General features: G+C 47.1%; 1 protein-coding gene across 1 annotated transcript; it reads right to left on the bottom strand.

The window, feature by feature from the left end:
- Positions 1-18,351: 18,351 nt before the first annotated feature.
- Positions 18,352-19,485, bottom strand: HTR1D (5-hydroxytryptamine receptor 1D; the record flags this gene model as incomplete). The annotated part of the gene is made up of 1 exon (XM_082679269.1): positions 18,352-19,485. The coding sequence occupies one exon, from the start codon at positions 19,483-19,485 to the stop codon at positions 18,352-18,354; it is 1,134 nt and encodes a 377-aa protein (XP_082535395.1).
- Between the last annotated feature and the right edge of the window lie 579 nt (positions 19,486-20,064).

Genomic DNA, 20,064 nt, shown 5'->3' with positions numbered 1-20,064 from the left:
ACTGAATGCTAAGAGGGAGAAAGAGGATGAAGACACAGCTACAGGGTGTATCAGCAATGGGCATGTGAATCAACTGTTCATACGCCATAGAAAATTCTACAGGTTCCACCTCATTCTTCATGGCATTCCAGGGAAAGCCCCAGCCCAGACAATTCTCATCTTCTCATGTCTCCCCAGCCCTTAGCTGCACTTGAACTTTCAATGGTATAGCCAGAGGCAAGACTCTGAACAGAACTCCCAGGAACCATAGCAAGGCCAGTAGTATTCTTCCTTTAAACAGGAAGAATCTTTTTTTGCTCCCTGTCCTGTGCCCCATCCCCACCTCCCAAGGAGTAAACAATCTGACAGCATCTTGCGGCTACAGTGCCTAAACCTGCCTGCACTTTCATTTCTCCTCATTATATCTTTCTGCAATTTAAATTTTTTTACAAAGAGGATGTATTACTTGGTCATCAGAAAAAAGGCAGTAAAGATGTATATAATAAGAAAGCTAACCAAGCCCGTGCTGGCTCACTTTTGTTGGTTTCCAAACAATAAATTAGAACAATGTGGCTGAGGCCAATGCTTAAGTCTCACAGGAATCATAGAAAGTAAGAGTGGGAAGGGATAGAATCACCCTCAGTTTCTCCTACCACCCCCCAAATGGCATAATTTTAAGTCCTCTCACATTTCAGACCATCCACCAACACATGTATTTCATACATTCATTCAACAAACACTTATGGATCCTTTACTATAAACCAAGCATCATATAGGTTATGAAGGTCATTATTCCTATCTTGCAGATTAGAAAAACAAGACTCAAGGAGGTAAAGTAAACTGCCCAAAGTCTCACATCTATTGGGATCTAAACCAAGACCTTCACAACATCAAAACTCAATTCCTAAAGGGTGAGGGCTAAATTCCAAAGTGAGTGCTCTGTGTACTTAGGCAGCCATGATTGCTGGGTGGCCTCGGGCAAGTCACTGAACTCTTCGCAGCAGCAGTTTCCCCATCTCTGTGGAGTAAGGACATACCTGCATATTTTACGTAAGTTAAGCACTTTGTAAGTTATAACACATAATTCAAAGGGAAGTCATTATGTCACTCTTCTGAGACTGATTCTCACTCATCTTTGGATCTCTTGGTGCTTTCCCCATTAGTGTTTATCCCCATTAATGTTTACCCCCCATTAACATATTTAGGACAGTCTTCCTTGCACAAGCTCATATTATACCCCCCACTAGCCTGGGACCTCCTCAAGGAGTGGAAAAATGCTTATTCATTTCTAATTCCTTTCTGCCCCTAGTGCAGTGTCTGGCAGTCCCTCCATTCCTTCACTCTTTCATTTATTTCATAACAAATGGCTGAGAGCCTAACATGTGTAAGACAGCAAAGGTCCCTGCCTTCTTAGACCTTAAGACTGGTGGGGTGGAGAGACAAGAAAATATTAAGCACAGTTAATTACTTCATTAATTAACTGCATTAAATCTCACAGAGTGGGACTTCCCTGGTGGTACAGTGGTTAAGAATCCGCTTGCCAATGCAAGGGACACGGGTTCAATCCCTGGTCCAGGAAGATCCCACATGCCATGAAGCAACTAAGCCCTCGAGCCACAACTACTGAGCCCACATGCCACAATTACTGAAGTCCGGCGCCTAGAGCTCGTGCTCCGCAACAAGAGAAGGCACCGCAATGAGAAGCCTGCACACTGCAACAAAGAGTAGCCCCCACTCATCTCAAGTAGAGAAAGCCCGTGCGCAGCAATGAAGACCCAACGCAGCCAAAAATAAATTAAAAAAAAAAAAATCTCACAAAGTATCAGCCCAGGTGCAATGAGAGCTTGGGGGACGTGTTGTGGGGACCTAAGTGAATCCAGGACATAGGGAAGGCTTCCTAGAGGAGGTGGCCTTGAGGCCTAGAGATGTTAAGAAATTTGTTCAGTGTCACACAGCTGTTGAGTGGAAATCTGGGATTTTAACCCAGAACACTTGACTCCACACCCATATTCTTCTACTAAACAACACTGCCTTTTATCTCCTCCCTCCTATTCTTCCCTGGCTCTTATTGGTGAAAGGGAGCAAGGTCTGTCTAACACGGGATGCTCAAAAGCAATGTTTTTCCAAGATTGCGGAATCAGGGCCCCCTTTGAGAATCTGGTGAAATCCATGAAACATCTCCCATGTATACATGTATACAGACAGACCCACAAAGTCTTGCCTGCAATTTCAGGGTCCATAGGCATCCTGAGGCCCAGGTTTAGAACTCACACCATGGGGACCATAGGACTTTATAGTGAGATTCTCAGAACCTCAGAAAGAGATACCAGGGCCCCATGGGGACCTCAAGTTCAGAGACAGACCCCAGGATTCTATAAAAAGATTCTCAAGATCCAGGCGAAAGAGGCTGGGATCCTGTAGAGACCCCAAGTCCTTCCCCTGCAGAGACGTTAAGATGCCACATAGATTGCAGAGGAGGCTCAGGCCTGGACAAAGCTGGTGTCCCCACAGGGGAACCCGTGGGCCTTGGAAAGCTATGGTGAGACCTTTTTTGGGTCGCTGACACCTTTGAGGAAAAATGCAACACACAAGATGCTGTACACAAAATCAAGGCTTTCACAGACCTCTAGGAGGCCATCAGTAACCCCCAGAATCAGGCCTCCTGTTCTTGGGCCTCCACAAGAACCTGAAGCCCCTCAAGAACCTGGACCAGGACCACAGACTCAAGGCACAAACTCTAGAGTCAAACAGACCACGGGTCGAATTCTGGCCCTGCTGTTTACTAGCCATGACCTTGGGCCACTCACCTACAAACCCTCAGGCCTCAGCGTCTCACCTCCCAAAAGAAAGGGTCGGTCACCTCTCCCTCCCCAGTCCAAGCCCCCGCGGCGTGGGCTCCGAGGCGGGTGGGGTGTAGGCGCCTGCGGGACCCAGTCTCTCCGCTCCGGCGCCCGGGAGGGACCAGGACTGCAGCACTTTCCTGCAATGCTAATGGGCCGACTGCAGCGGGAGTGCGGGCGGCGCGGGAGGCTGCGCGCCTGCCGCAGTGACAGCGACGCGCCGCGCCCCCGCGGGCCTGGGAAGCCGGCGGGGCCGTTCCCACCCGCCGGGCAGGGCGTTCCCGCCGGCCGGCTTCCTGCAGTCGGGGGCAGCAGAGGGGGGAGGCTCGGAGGGGCCGCGGGGCCCGGCAGGCCTGGTTCCTGGCTTTCTCTCCACGTTTCCTGAGCAGGACCGGCCGGGGGATGGGACCCAGCACAAACGTCCTTCCTGGGAGCGCAGCCAGGAAATCGCGTCCTGGTTCGCTCAGGTTCCTCCTCTGTCCGGGAAGGTGCCGATTGCGGTCCGTAATCTTCTCGTACTTACCCACTGGGTGTGATGCGACCCGCTTACCGCTTCCGGAAGCTGAGAGCTGAAAAGGCAGACCCCAGACCCTACAACACAGCAAGATTCCAGCCCCATGATGGAAGTTAATTCCATCCTACGGATGAGAAAACTGAAGCTTGAAGAAATGAAGTGACTTACCCAAGGCCTTCATAAAAACATTACTGCAAATAAAATAAAGTGTTCACTACCTACCAGGCGCTGTGCTACAAATGCTCTAAATGTAATTGTATCATTGAGTCCTCAGAACCTATGAAGATAACTATTGTCCCTATTTTATAAATGAGGAGACTGAGAACCAGAGAAGCCAAGTGGCTTCTCCGATGTCTCACAGCTAGGAATTAAATGCCAATCTCCTGTTTCCAGAGCTCAGGCCATTCCACTATCCTGCGTCCCAGATGTCCTATTTCAACGCATTACAGTGAGTAACCTGAGAATCAGAACCCTGTCTCCTTTGTCTTTGGGTCCCCCAAACCCCACTTGGAACTTGACACAAAATAGGCACTCGGAGATGACTCTGGAGCCTAGCACAGAAGCTCAAAGTTAGAAGGACTAGTAGGAAGCATCTAGCCTGACTACTTCTAGAGCCTTCAGCCAAGTGAAAATTCAGCCTCTGCTTCAATACTTCCTGTCATGAGGAACTCTCCCTCTCGCATCATAATCCATTCCCCTGTTGGACAAATATGTTTGGTCTAAAATATAAATACTTCATTTTGCTCACGGTTCCTTGTAAACAGAGGAAGAACATTTCCCTCCTCTTGGGCATAATACACACCGCATGGTATCCTTAGCCATTTTATAAGGGTTCAATAATTTTAAGTCCTTGTGAACTGGAACAGTGCCAGCTATTTACCAGAGATGTTCCCCTTTCATGTGTAGAGTTGTTTCAGAGCAAAGCAGCCAGCCCAGACTACATTTTCCAGCACCTCTTGCAACTAAGAATGTGACAATGCGATATGGGCAGAGACAATGTGTGCGTGTCCAGGCCAAATCCAAGTTAAGAACTATGTATGCTTTCTCAAAGCTCTCTCATTTCTCTCCCATCTGCCAACTGGATGCCAACACCACATGAACCTGGGAAACCACATGCTGAACACAGCAGAGCCTTGGTCAGCCTGGGTTTCACCCAAGTCGCTTGACTGAATGGTACCCACATTGAACCAACTTCTATTTAGTGTTTAGGCATTGAGATCTCAGGATTTCTCTCTTACAGCAGTTAGCATAACTTAACTAACACTGGGACCAACTTAGGTTCATTGTTATGTCCTCCACTTCACAAAGCATGATGTTGGTCACAGAAAAGTTGCTCAAAAGACATCCATCTAGCACTGACTGTGTCCACCTGGTTCAGCTGGGCAGAAATAGTCTGTTCATCTCACTGATGCATTATGTCTTGTCTATTCCAAAAAGGGTTTTGCATTGCAGCTGCAAGCCTATTTGATGGATAATTAAAGAGCAAGAATCAAGAAGTAATGAAAGCCTGGACCAAAGGACAGTGGAGAAGGAGGGAAGAAAGGTGAAAAATTGACTAATAATAGCAGAAATGCTAGGTCAAGTTTTCTAAGGACAGCAACTATGACAGAGCAAAAACCATGGCTCTGAGTTTCCTGGCAGTCAAAGCAAAGAGGGAAACAGGATGAGTTACAAATTATATGGGAAGTAGTAAACATGTGATTAAGCACACAAACCCCAGAGCCAGACTGTGTTGTTTTGAAGCCCAACTCTACCACTTACTTAGGCAGTTATTTAACTTCTCTGTGCTTCTGTTTTTCATCTAAAAAATGGAGATGATATAATAATAATACCCCTCTCTTAGGGTCATTGGGAGGATTAAATGAGCCAAGGCATATTCAGTTCTTATAACAGGCCTGTCACGTGGTGAATTCTATATAAGAATTAGCTGTTGCTACAGTCTGATTGGAAGAATCAGGTCAGTGATGTGGAAGAGACAATTTTTTCCCTGTACTAAACTCTCAGAGGCATGTATTACATAAGGGACCCCAACTAATACCATGGACTGTGCCTCAGTCAGACTTATGACAACTGCTGGGCCCTGTATCCCATGGTCATTTCTCTTATTGGCTTTTGGTCCAGACAAGCCTTGGCATTCTACTCACTAGGTAACTCTGGGGGCAGATTGTTCGGGTGCCCTAAGTGCCTTTCTGATGACCTGTCCACAAGGCAGGTAAGTGTCATGGTGACAAGCAAAGGGGCTGGTGTCAGACCCAGGTACATTTGTTAACCTCTTCAAGCCTCAGTTTCTCCACCCATACAGTGAAGATAACAACAAATAGTACCTACCTAAGAGACCTGCTATAAAGATTCCATGAAAGAATAGATACAAAACCCTTACCACAATGACCGGAACTATGGGAAGATTGTACTACACCAGCACTCACAAAATAAGGGAGAAACTGCCAAAATTAAAGTAAGGAATCTCACCTGAGATCCCTGGAGTACGGAGAATCATTTTTAATGCTTTAAAAATTGAAACAGTTAAGACTCCGGGCTTCCACTGCAGGGGGCATGGGTTTGATCCCTGGTCAGGGAACTAAGATCCTGCATGCTGCATGGCTAAAATAAATAAATAAATAAATATAAAATTTTGTTTAAAAGTGGAACAGAAATGGTAATTTCTCGCAGAATGTGGCCCTGGGCTGACCAAGGCATCATTTCTTTGCTTCTGGCTGGAATTCCCTTGGCCTGATTCAGTGTGGTGTGCAGCCCAGGCTGGCCTGTTTTTGGAGCCACCCTGGCCTGATGAGGTGCTGCAGAGCCAAAATGACCACCGTGCCACAGCAAAAGACTGTTTCTGAGGGGAGTTGAGAACCGGAAGCTCCCCCTTGGGCTTCCATGTGTTGGGTGCTTCCTCGGTTCCCAGCACTGCACTGAGCATATTACGTTGCCCTGACAACAGCTTCAAGGGGTGAGCCCTACTGGCAACCACATTTTATGGATGAGTAAACTGAATATCAGAGAAGCAAAGTGACCTGTCTAGGGTCACACAGCTAAAAACTGGCTAGTCTGGTACACGAGAGAGATGTGTGTTTCTAACCATTAGATCACACTGCATCTCCCCTGCACCCTGGCCCAGGATCTTGTCTCTCTCATTAGCCTAGGCTATCTGTTTTCCTCAAGGATCTTCTAGGAAACACCCACTGTAGGGACCACCTTCTCCTCCTGTCTGGGCAGCCCCTTACCCTGTGAGAACTATCTCCTGGACAAGACAGACAAGTGTTAATGGTGTGCCTTAAGCTGGTCAGAAGCTCTGAGTGGATGGAAAACCCGCCACCATCGCCATCACAGAGTCCAGTCTCAGCTCTCATTTGCTCAGCCTCCTGGTTGGTCTCTCTCTCTGCCTCCAGGCTCCCCCACCTCCATTCCTCCCTTCACCTGCAATCAGGGTGATGGGTCTCAACACTTACCTAACCAAGTCATCCCCCTTCTGAATAACCTTCAGCAGCTCCCTATTGCTCCCAGGATAAAGTTCAAAGTCAATCGTCTGGTATAGCCCTCAAGGCCCAGCCTACTTCTCCAACTCTCTCTTTGCTCTCAGGCATCCTTGGCCCCCATCGCCCCAAACATTCACAGTTCCCAGCCCCAGAGCCTTTGCACATGCGGTTCCTGTGTGATGTGAGGTGAACGAGCTGCCAGGCCTAAGCTGTGTTGTGAGATTGTCAGATTCCATTAACCTCATCTTCTCCCTGCCCTCTAACCAAGACGTCTCTGCCAGCAGGAGTTGCCCACCATCCACCTGGAAAAGGGACCAGTCAAGAAGAGGGCATAAGCAACTCGGGCTCTGTGTAGAGTCCTGGGAAATGAGGACCTTGTCTTGCATCCACTCTACGTGTCAGAAACTAGGTGTCAGGAGGTGACATGATAAAGCAGCAATGGGGAGCTAGATTTCCTACCAAGTCTACGTGACGCCTGTATCCAAGTTTTGAACAATTCCCCAAGGCAATCTCCTTATTTGAGGCAGAATTCACCTCTGTATATGTATATAATGTATACAGTTGCCTGAGTGCTGTCCCAGAGCAGGCAGTCTTCCCACCTCGTTATTTCCACTTGCTAGGAATAATTGCTCTGAATGAGGAAGGCGCCCACTCATCGTTGATTCCTGTGCCTTTCTCTGGTGCCCCTGTGCCACCTGGTGGGCATATATAGAATAGACCAGTATTTCTGCCGACAGCTCTGAGGAAGGAGGCCTAGGGTAGGTGCCCTTAGCCAAATTCTCCAGGGTGGCATTTTCATCTCAGTCTACATTCCCCTCTGAGACCCCAGGGCTCATCTGCGCCTGAGGTCCTGAAAAAGGCAGAAGCTGATTCTGTCTCACTGTGGAATCTTGGGTCTGTCACGGCCCCTCTCTGGGCTCAGGTTCCTCATCTATAAAAAAGGACCTGAAGAAATCGGGCCCTACCAGCTCTGACATTCTAGGATCTGTGTCTAAAGTTCATTAAGTGGGAACTTCCCTGTTGGCACAGTGGTTAAGAATCCGCCTTCCAATGCAGGGGACGCGGGTTCAATCCCTGGTCAGGGAACTAAGATCCCACATGCCGCGGGGCAACTAAGCCCACGCACAACTACTGAGCTCGCATGCCTCAACAAGAGAGCCGGTGTGCGGCAAACTACAGAGCCCACGTGCTCTGGAGCCCGCATGCCACAACTAGGGAGAGAAAAAAAGAAAAAAACCGCACACCACAACTAGAGAGAAGCTCACGCGCCACAACTAGAGAGAAGCCTGTGCACAGCAATGGAGACCTGACGCAGCCAAAAAACTGAAAAAGAAAATAAATTTTAAAAATAATAATAATAATAAATAAAGTTCACTTAAGTGACCTGTGGCTCTGCCTCCTTCTTTAGCTCAATGGGAAGAATGTAAATTCCAGGGGGGCAGGGAAGTTGCTGGCTTATTCACTCTCTATCACAAGTGCATGGGACAGTGCTTCAAACATAGATGCTTTACTGGGTTTGAGGCTGTATTAATAGAAGCACTGTATGTACAATGAAGGAGGTAACACTCCTGTCCATGTCTGGAGTTCCGAGTTCCATTTGGGATCAGAACTTTGAAAGGGACATGGAGAAAGTGTAAGTCATTCATAGGAGGATGAAGAAAATAATAGCTGAAAGGGGGACCACAAAACTACACAGTATGGGGGAACAGTTGAAGAAGCCAGAATATTGAATCTGGTATAAAAAAGACTCAGGGGGTACATCTTCCTTCAAATATCTGAAGAGGGCATCTGGGGAAAAGAAATGGGAGAACTAGGAATTAGGGTCGTTACTTTAAGGGAACAGATATTTCTTTCCCCAAAACCAAAAGAAGTTTTCAGTCCGAGCTACATAAAGAACAGACCTGAATTTGAATCCCAGTCTGTCCCTAACTAGTTTTGTAACCTTGGGCAAGTTTCTTTATCACATTAAGCCTTGGTTCTCTCATCTGTAAAATGGGTATAATGTGGAGCACACAGGACTGTTGCGAGGATAGAATGACATAAAACATTTTTAAAGTGCCTAGTGCGAGGCCTAGTGCCTGGTTAGTGCTGAAGGAGTGTTGCTGTGGTTAAAAACATAGAGAGGGAGTGAGTACCCTGTCACTGGTATCCTCGAGCAGAGGCTCGAGGATAACGTGGCAGGAATGGGAAGGAGTCAAGCAGCTAGTGGGACTGTGGCTCGGGGAAGTGGTGCAGGCTGGTAGCTAGTAGTACTGGCTCTTGGTCACAATGATTAGATGTTTATCTTGGCTTTGCAATTTAATTGCTGTGCAAATTATTTAACCATTCTGAGCCTCAGTCTCCCCAGCTGCAAAATAGGGATAAGTAGTTCCCACCTCACCGAGTTGTTGGGGGATGAAGCAATCAAAATGTGAGCGGCTTCTCTGATGTTAATGATCTGATCGGGATTGTCCTGGATGACCTTGAAGGTCCCCTCCCATCTGATATTCTCCAGGTGTGGAATCCCTGCTCTTGCCCTTGGGAGCAGACTGCAGGGGGCCCTGGGGAAGCAGGTAAATGCACTGTCCTAAGACTCCCAGATGCAGAAGACTCCTTGCATCTGCTCCTTGCCAGGGGCAGTGTAAACAGGGCACTGTCCCTTTCCCTCCCCCACAAGCCAGCCTTTCCTGTGACAGGAAGGTGGCTAGGATGGCATCTGAGGAAGCTGAGGGGGCAGGACACAGAATGGGTTACGGGACAGGACAGTGGTGGACAGGCTGTCTGGTTTTCTAATCTGCTTATGCACTTTGGTCCCCAGATAAACTGTGAGCTCTGTGAGGGATCCAACTGCTGTACAGGGTACAGAAATTAGCCAATAGCCTAGGGAGGATCAGAAGTTGCCAAATGGCAGCCCAGGGGCCGGATCTGGCTCACAGGTTTGTTTAGTTGTCTGCATAGTTGCACAGTGGTTTGTTTTTTAAATTAGTTATCAACATTTAAAAATAAGGGGATTGCATTAAAAATCCCAATTCCTTACTCTCTTCAAAGTCAGCAGAGCTGACACATTTCTGTATGGCACGAGTTAGTGAGAGATGAGTAGTAGCTGCCACCTTTAGTTAGGGCATATGAGCTCCAGTCACCAGAGTCCCCACACCTCCCAGTTGTATCACACCAGTCAGCTTCACTCACTTATGAATGTGCAAATTACTTAACCATTCTGAGCCTTAGTCCCTTGAGTTTATGATCCCTGGGATAGAGGGATATCTAAGCAATATCTAAGGACAATGGGACAAATCCCAGCCTGGTTATGTGATTCATGAGTGCTCTGAACTCCATTTCCGCATCTGTGAAAGGGGGAGAAGGACACAGATCCCTCCCAGAGCTGATATGAAGATTACTTAAGAAAATGTCTGTAAATCACCTGGAACATAGGTGCTCAACAAAAATTCCTTGTGAGTATACCACGGCCCAGGCTCATTCAATACTCTCCCTGGTTTTGAATGCCACAGTCCTGGGCACAGTGCCAGGTCCCAATCACCCTTTGAGGCTAGTGTTATTGTTATACACACCATACAGAAGAGCAAACTGAGGCACAGAGAGATATTAAGCAAGTAAATGGAAGAGCTGGCATACATAGCCCAGTTTGTCTGATTCCCAAACCTGTGCTTTTCCCTCACAGCCACACGCCATTTTGGCCCTGACCACATCCACTGGGGTTGAGTGTGAATTCTGAGGTATAACTAACTATAGGGCTGGAATTCTAGCTCTACTAGCATTTACTAGCAGTGTGACACTGGACGAATTATCTAATTTCTTGGGACTTCCAGTATTTTATCTGGAGGATAGGAAAAGGACCATCTTCATGTGGGTTAAATGAGTTAAATGCTCATAAAATACTTAGGGCAGTACCTGGGTACACAGTAAGAGCTCAATAAATGCTAGTTATTGTTATCATTAATTCAGCACTGGCTGTGTGCCAGGTACTAAGAGTACAAAGATCAATGAGAGTCCCTGTGGGGCTCAAGATGAGCGATCATAGGCCAGAGTGATGTGCTGTCAGGGAGCCTGGCTGTGGAAGCAGAGGTGGGTAGTGGTTAACTTTACGTGTCAGTTTGTCAGGACCACAGTGCCCAGAAATTTGGTCAAATATGATTCTGGATGTTTCTGTGAGGGTGTTTTTGGATAAGATGGACATTTAAGCCAGTGGACTTTGAGTAAAGCAGATTGCTCTCCATAATGTGGGTGGGCCTCATCCAATCAGCTGAAGGCCTGCATAGAACAAAATGGCTGACGTCCCCTAAGCAAGAGAGACTTCTCCAGAAGATGTCCTTTGGGCTTCACCAGCAACATTGGCTCTTCTGCACCAGACTGCTTTTGGACTCAAGGTGGAACACTTTTGTCTGAATCTCCGGTCTGTCATCCTCCCCATCAGATTTTGGACTCATCAAGCCTCCACAATTGTGTAAGTCAATTCCTTGAAATAATTCTCTTTCTATATAAATGCACATCCTATTTGTTCTATGTCTCTGGAGAACCCTGACTAAAAGAGCGGGGGGTAGTACCAATACCTTTGGCAGTGCTCGCCTGGAGAAGGTTGTCCGGGGGCCCTGACCCTCTCCCTTATAGATGTAACTGTCTTTAATATTTGGGGTGCATTTACTATGAGGATCCCACAAAGCTGGGAGAGATAGCACCTATAGAGGCTGACAGAATCAGGATGCAAAACCCACTTAATCTTCAGAATGATGTGTAGGAACCTACAAGAAGAAATGTAACATGGATCAATGAAAAGTCCTCCCCTTGGGCTCAATTGTGCAGAGACAGAATCAGGGACCAGGGGGCAGGAGAATGTAGCCAGCTGGAAAGCACTAGGTGTGTATAAGACTTGGCACTTTAGTTTGACAACAAGTGCAATATGGGCCAATTCCTTCCTGGGTTACGTTAAGTTCTGATGAGGCATGAGGCTGATGAGCCTGAGGAGACACAGCCCTGGCCTCCAGGTTCCAAAAAGGCAGGATAGGGACGGGCAGGTGGAAGTTACTGGAAATCAGATTTGGGCCCAGTGGGAAGAACAGTCAGTACTGACCAAGATGGCCTGGGTGTCTCATGGGCACTGATCTCCCTGTCACCAAGAATGTTCTAGGAGTTATCCCTTCTTCACGATGTAACCAAGACATTGCTGTGAAGAGAAAGAGCATGCACTTTGGATGGGATGGACCTAGATTCAAACTAGTTAGTGTGAGTGTGACCTCAGATGAGTCACCCTGAGCCCATGGACCTCAGGGAGTACCCGTGCTGCACTGGAAATCCCTGGGTTGCCTCTTAACGCAGCCAATGAATATAACCTGTTTACCACACTGGCTGGCTCACACTGAGAAACATCCTCTGGCTGTCCTCACTTCCCTGCCCAAGGCGCCAACCCCGTGCCAACCCAAGAGTGCCTCGTGCTGCCCAAACTTGCTGCCTTCCAACCCGTGAGAGGACCGGGTAGCAAGAGAGAGGTGTGTCCTCCTGCTATCTGTCTCGATGCGTTCAGTAGCAAGTAACAGAAAAATCCAGCGAACAGTGTTTAAATCATAAGGATGATTACTGTTCACTTAACAAGTAATCCGAGACAGGCAGTCCCAGGGAAGCTTTGGTGCCTCAGTGATGCAGTCAAGGAAGTGGGCTTGCTCCTTCTCCTCTGCCATCCTCAGGGCATCCACAAGGTTTTCCTGCAGGATCACAGGATGGCTGCCCAAGCTTCCCATCCTCACCGGACAGCTCCCAAGAAGGAAGAACATTTTTAGAACTTTTTTTTCCTCACGTCTCTCTTTCCCTGCAAGGAGTATCTTTCCAAAGGCCCTAGCAACTTTCCCTTGTATCTTTTTATTTTATTTATTTTTTAAAATTGAAATATAGTTGATTTACAATGTTGTGTTTCCCCTTATATCTTGAATAACCAGCTTCTCCAGGTTGGCAAGGTACTTCTCCATTTTGTACCTAAATTTTCAGATCCTGGGAACCCCCTTGGTCCCTGGCAGATCTGACCAGTTGGTTTCCCTACTTATATCCCACTGGCCAGAACTGGGTCACATATCCATCCCTTGACCAATCCCTAGTAAAGGGAATGGAAGTATTCCAACTGGTTTAAACCAATCAGGATTCACCTCCTGGGGGAACTGGCATGTTGCCATTTGACCTGATTGATGGCAGGAAGCAGGACTGGCTGCTAGACGTGAATCCTGCAGTGTCTGCCACACTTGCGTATGTCAGAAATTAGCAAATTCCTGTCGTAGACAAGGCTCTGCTCTCCCCCAGCATCATCGCCATCATGCTGTGCGTGTGTTTGTGACTAATTGTGAAAGAATTAGGAGCATGACAAGGATGTTGGCAGAGGGGGAAGGAGTAAAGCCCCAAATACCGGCTTCCTCTGTGGTCATGGGAAATAAGTTTATTTTTAATCTGATCTTCATGTGGCCTAATTAGTGTGCAGTTCTCCAGGCATGGGCAGCTTTCAGGTAATAATAAGAAAGAGCAGAAAACAGCTGATCTTTCTCCTAAGCTGGCCTATCCTTTGACGGTCCCTGGGTAGAAACTGTGGAGGAGGGGGCATCTGAGCAGAAGGACAGAGGGCCCGGGCTGAGTGCAGGCTAAGGGATCAGCCCAGCCCTGGCTCCTTGGGGATACTGGGGTAACCCAGCCTCCTCACTCACCTCTTGCCTCAGCTACACTCAGGACAGAACTGCCCTGAGTCTGACCTAGGTCTACCTGACACCAAATCTCATGATATGTGAGGTTCCAGCCACAGGAACAAGTTACCTTCTCTTAAAACTTTAAAGACAAAGACATTGAGAATAAGTCATTTATAAACCTGGAAGTGGTGTTTCATTCAAACAAATATTTATTGAGTATCTACCATGTCTAGGCACTGAAGTGTGTTGGCGATCAAACAATGATACATGATAAGTAAGATCCCCACCTTTAAGAAGCTGACACCCTAGAGGTGACAGACAGACAATAAGCAAGAACTAATATATATCATCCTCAGTAATAAATATAATAAAGTCAGAGAAGGGGACAGAGATGGCTGGGTAGATGGAGGGGAGGGGTGCCTGCTCTTCTGAGGTCTTCCGACTACAGCCTGTGAGCTGCCATCTATTTTAGTAAATAACATTCTCGTGGAATATAGCCAAGCTCATTGATTTATGTATTGTCTATGGCTGCTTTCATGCTACAATGGCAGAGTTGAATAATTACAACACAGATTCTATGACCTGTGAAGCTGAAAATACTTACTCTCTGGCCCTTAAAAAAAAAGTTTGCCATCACAAGGAGATACCATTTCACACCCACTAGAATGGCTATAATCAAAGACAGACAATAACAAGTAAGAGTGAGAATGTGAACAAACTGGAACCCTCACACACTGATAATGGGAATGTAAAATGGTGCAGCCGCTTTGGAAAAGTCTGGCAGTTCCTCAACAGGGTAGACAGAGTTACCATATGACCCAGCAACTCCACTCCTAGCTATATACCTAAGAGAAATGAAAGCATATGTCCACACAAAAACTTATACCACAAAGGTCAGAGCAGCCGTATCCACAGTAGCCAAAAAGTGGAAACAACCGAAACGTCCATCAATAGATAAACGAATAAATAAAATGTGGTATAGTCATACAGTGGAATATTATCTGACAATAAAAGGAAATGTAGGGGGCTTCCCTGGTGGCGCAGTGGTTGAGAGTCTGCCTGCCGATGCAGGGTACGCGGGTTCGTGACCCGGTCCGGGAAGATCCCACATGCCGCGGAGCGGCTGGGCCCGTGAGCCATGGCTGCTGAGCCTGCGCGTCCGGAGCCTGTGCTTCGCAACGGGAGAGGCCACAACAGTGAGAGGCCCGCGTACCGCAAAAAAAAAAAAAAAAAAAAAAAGGAAATGTAGGGACCGCCCCCAATGCAGGGGGCCCGGGTTCGCTCCCTGGTTGGGGAACTAGGTCCCGCATGCATGCTGCAACTAAGAAGCCCACGTGCCGCCACTAAGACCTGGCGCAACCTAAATAAATAAATATTAAAGAAAGAAAAAGAAATGTAATAGTGATGTACGCTACAATATGGATCAACTGTGAAAAGAAAGAAGCCAGTCACAAAGTACCACGTATTGTATGATTCCATTTGTATGAAATATCCAGAAGAGTCCATCTACAGTGACAGAAATAGGTTACTGATCGCCTAGGGAGAGAGGGTGGGCAATGATGGCTAAAGTGTGCACGGTTTCTTTTTGGAGTGATGAAAACTGATTGTGGTGATGGTTCCACAACTCTGTAAACATACTAAAAGGCATGGAATTGTACCGTTTAAATGGGTGAATTTATGGTATATGAATTATATCCCAATAAAGCTGTTTTTTTTTACATCTTTATTGGAGTATAATTGCTTTACAATGGTGTGTTAGTTTCTGCTTTATAACAAAGTGAATCAGTTATGCATATACATATGTTTCCATATCTCTTCCCTCTTGCGTCTCCCTCCCTCCCACCCTCCCTATCCCACGCATCACAAAGCACCAAGCTGATCTCCCTGTGCTATGTGGCTGCTTCCCACTAGCTATCTATTTTACATTTGGTAGTGCATACATGTCCATGCCACTCTCTCACTTTGTCACAGCTTACCCTTCCCCCTCCCCATAGCCTCAAGTCCGTTCTCTAGTAGGTCTGTGTCTTTATTTCTGTCTTACCCCTAGGTTCTTCATGACATTTTTTTTTCTTAGATTCCATATATACGTGTTAGCATACGGTATTTGTCTTTCTCTTTCTGACTTACTTCAGTCTGTATGACAGACTCTAGGTCCATCCACCTCACTACAAATAATTCAATTTCGTTTCTTTTTATGGCTAAGTAAGATTCCATTGTATATATGTGCCACATCTTACCAATAAAGCTGTTTTTAAAAGTTTTACCAACCTTTGTTCTAGACAGTTAGGGAAGGCCTCGAGGTGGTGGCATTTGAGCCTCTTTTGTAATTGGCTCAAAGTTCTCAAATAGTAACAGGTGGCATTTTACTGAGCACTTACGTGCCAGGCACTGTGTGAAGCATTTTGCAAATCACTGCCTCATTTAATCCTCACAAAGATCCTATGGCTTAAATACTGACAACTCCATTTAACAGATGAAAAAACTGGAGCACAGAGAGATTAGGGGACTTGCCCCAGGTCACACAGTTGATAAATGGCAGAACCGGGATCCAACCCCACGTATTCCTTTTTTTTTTTTTTTTTTTTTTGCGGTACGCGGGCCTCTAACTGTTGTGGCCTCTCCCATTGCGGAGCACAGGCTCCGGACGCGCAGGCTCAGCGGCCATGGCTCACGGGCCCAGCCGCTCTGCGGCATGTGGGATCTTTCTGGACCGGGGCACGAACCCATGTCCCCCGCATCGGCAGGCGGACTCTCAACCACTGCGCCACCAGGGAAGCCCCAACCCCATGTATTTCTGACCTCAAAGCCTGTGCCTTTAACCACTGAGACACACTGTATGTACATAGTTCCCTGTCCAGTCTCTGGATTCTTGATCTTTCCCAGATCAGATCAGGAAGATGGCCCAAAGCGAGATGGAGGAGGTGGGGAAGAGCACAGCCTTAAAGGAAAGTAGGGAAGGGCACGCGGGGAGCAGAGGAGAGCAGTGATCATGCTGAGACGTGTCTCTGGGCTCAGGGAGGGCCTCCACGGGGTGAGCAAGTCACTAACACAGTGGTTTTAGAAATTTGGGAACAATCTAGTGCCTAAAAATCACCTAGTGCAAGAAGTGGAGAGAGGTTTATTTAAAACAGATTCCTGGGTTTCACTGCCAGAGATTCTGACGTAGTGGGTCTGAGTTAGGGACCAGAAATTCAATGTTGACGGAGTCTCCCTGGGAGATTGTGATGCAGATGGTCCAGGGACCACACTGTGAGATGTCCAGCAGAAACTTCAAGGTCAGCACAAGACTCCTCTGGGTGCTCCCCTACCCTTATCTTGGCATCCCTCCTTTTTCCTCCCTTTCTGATATTCCATATTCCCGACTCTCCTTCTCCCTGTGCCCAGAGACCCCATGGAGCATTACAGGCCTCCCAGTCTCTGTTCCTGCTCTTTTCTCCACCTGGCGTGACCCTCCCTACCTTCCTTTGCTCTGCCCCATCTCCCCCATGAGGCTTCATCACACCTCCCCTTCCTTAGTCTCCCATCCCCAAAAGGCTCATCTTTCGGGAGTCTGCTGATGTGTCACCTCTTTATGAAATCTTCCCTAACCATAGGCAAGTTTCTTTATTGCAAAATGAGGATGAAAAGCAAACCAGAAATTTATGTAAGGAGCATTGCAGGCACTCAATACATAGCAGCTGCTGTTTTTATATGGCTTGACCTTGGGCAGGAGCTCTTAGGCCAAGCACTGTATTAAAATATACAATAATATACCCATTATTTTCCTCATTTTACATTTGAGGGAAGTGAGGCAAAGAGGGATTAAGAAACCTGTCCAAGGTCACCCAGCTAGAAATTGGTAGTACTTGGATTTGAACTGAGGCATTAGGTCCTCAGCTGTAATCATCATGTTACACTGACTTCCATTGTTATGAGGCTCCAATGAAATAATAACTACCAGGACTCTGGCACAGGGCCTGGCATGTGGTAGGTGCTCAATAAATGCTAGAGACAATTTAATTGAAAGGTTTCTATGTCCAGGGAGAGGGGGAAAAATTACCCCTTTGAGGCTTTGCTGATCATGATGTTTCATGCTTTTTATTTGACAATACTCAACAGCTTAAGATCTCTAAAGAGAATGGGATATAGGAACAAAATTCAGAATGGTATTCCAAGCTTGGTAGGTGCAAATCCTGTCAATCTACTTCAATGGGGGTAACTGTGGGTTTTAACTTCAGAACATTAAGATGGTGCAGGGAAACTGGGGAAGGATAGGCACAGGGTAGTTATCTGGTTCCAGCCATCCCACTCCCCTGCCCCTGGCTTCTGAATCTCTCTCTGTCACTCTGTATCACTGGCACCTCCAATGCTGAATCTCTCCCCATGAACAACTAAGGAAGATTCAATCTAAGAAGGACTCAGCGGAAGAAATATTGATACTTGAGTGTTAATTTCCAATTAAGGTGCCATATGGAATGGAAACCCATCCACCTGACTCCAAATTCTCTTTCAACTCAGGTCATTAATCTCATCTACCCTCTTTTAAGCTCCATACAAAACTTACGTAGACCAGAAAGCCTCCCGCTTTGAGCCTGGGGTCTTCCTACAGAGTCAGGCAGCTTTCTGCCTGAATTGCATCAATGGGGAAACCTGTGGTCACATTCTTCCCAACATGGATGAACTGTGAAAATATACTAAGTGAGGTCTTGTTCCATTTTACACAGCTGCCCAGCTTTGGGTGGCTCAGAGGTCAAGAAAACAGCAGCAAAAAAGAATGCTGAACAATTCTATTGATTGAACCAAAACCCAAGATATCAGGACTAACCCAACTCTCAGGAAAAATAAAAAAGACAATTCCAGTTGGGTTACAGGACATAAAAGATAACAAGAGTTGCCACCAAACAAGACTAAGAGGCTTTCCCGAAATGGACGACTTTCTGAAATGCTTGCTGAAAGTCTTTGTTAAACACAGTATAGATTATTGGATTGATGAGGGAGTTTAGATAGCCTAGCCAGGTGAAAGAGTCAGAAAGAGCTGGGTGGATCCAGCAGGAGTCCCGGCAGATGGGGAGGACCAGAGATGCAACAAAGAAGGGCAGCCAGCAGATGATAAAGGCGCCCAGAATGATCCCCAGGGTTTTAGTGGCTTTCCTCTCTCGGGCAGCAGAAATCCTCTGGCGCTCCGGGACACTATCCGCAAGCTTGATCTTCACATGGTTAAAAAAGAGAGGGGAGCCGGCGGAATGAGAGTGCTCCTCGTGAAGGCTGGGATTGAGCGAGCAGAGAGAGGACCCCGCAGAGCCTGTGATGAGACGGGCTGTGGTAAAGCACTTCCCGTAGAGGGATGGCGGATTCAGGATGCGGTTCAGGGCGGCTGTGTAGATCCGGCCATAAAGGATGATGAGCAACACAGATGGGAAGTAGAAGGCCCCACAGGTGGAATAGATGGTGTAGGAGATCTGAGAAGTGTTCACCAGGCAGTCCGACATCTCTTCCTGAGCTTTGGCCTGCCGCCAAAAGAGCGGTGGGATGGAGATGCAGATGGAGATGGCCCAGACAATGGCAATCATGGCGACCGCACGGCCTGCTGTCCGGCGTTTACTATACTCCAAAGCATCAGTGATGGCCCAGTACCTGTCCAGAGCAATGACACAGAAATGCAGGATGGAGGCTGTGCAGCACGTGATGTCAGAAGACAGCCAGATGTCACACAGGAGTTGGCCAAAGCTCCAGGTGTGGGTGGTGGTATATGCGATGCTGATGGGCATGACCAAGATGGAAACTAAGAGGTCAGTCACGGCCAGGGAGCCAATGAGATAGTTGGCTGGGGTGTGGAGCTTCCTGGTCAGGAAGATGGTGGTAAGCACAAAGGCGTTGGAAAGGACTGTGGCCAGTGTGGTGATGGAAAGGACCACAGCAAGAGAAATCTTGAGGGCTTGGAGGGTCCCTGCATCCCAAGCCCCTGGGGTTTCTGTGGCATTCAGGGATCTGTTGGGAGCTCCCTGCAGAAGGCCTTCCACTGACTGATTTGGTGGGGACATTGTAGGTGGCTCTCTCTTCCCACAGACTTTCACACATGCAGCTACTTCCTTCACAGTTGTTCTGCTCACAGAATAAGGTCATCCTTCTGTTTCACGCTGGTGGGAGGCAGCCATCAGAACAGACCCCAGTGAAAAGACCTCAAAACCTGACTATTTAAAGAACATTGAGGTGACTACCACCTAGTAGTTAAAGGTCTTTCCTAAACCAGATGAATCCCAAGATGTCTCACTGTTCTGGAACTTTGCCCAGCAACTGGTCAGGCCTAGAGGACACATGCTAGATTTGTTAGACATTTATCAGGATATCAAAACAGTGTAGGCAGTGTTCTGGAATTTTTGCCTTTGGCATTTTGGCTCCTTCCAAAGCTTGAGAGATAAATGTGTTTAATGAGAACTTCAGAATAATTTCCTCCATCCTATGCTGAGAAGATTCTGGCTTTCAGGTCGCCTCTGGGGAGCTTTTTTTTTTTTTTTTTTTTTAATTTATTAATTTATTTATTTTGGGCTGTGTTTGGGTCTTCGTTGCTGCACCTGGGCTTTCTCTAGTTGCACGAGAGGGGGCTACTCTTTGTTGCGGTG

Source organism: Grampus griseus (assembly GCF_964374135.1).
Source record: "Grampus griseus genome assembly, chromosome: 1".
Taxonomy (NCBI): Eukaryota; Metazoa; Chordata; class Mammalia; order Artiodactyla; family Delphinidae; genus Grampus; species Grampus griseus.
Note: the sequence above shows the minus strand (reverse complement) of the source record. Positions and strands in the feature narration are given on the sequence as shown.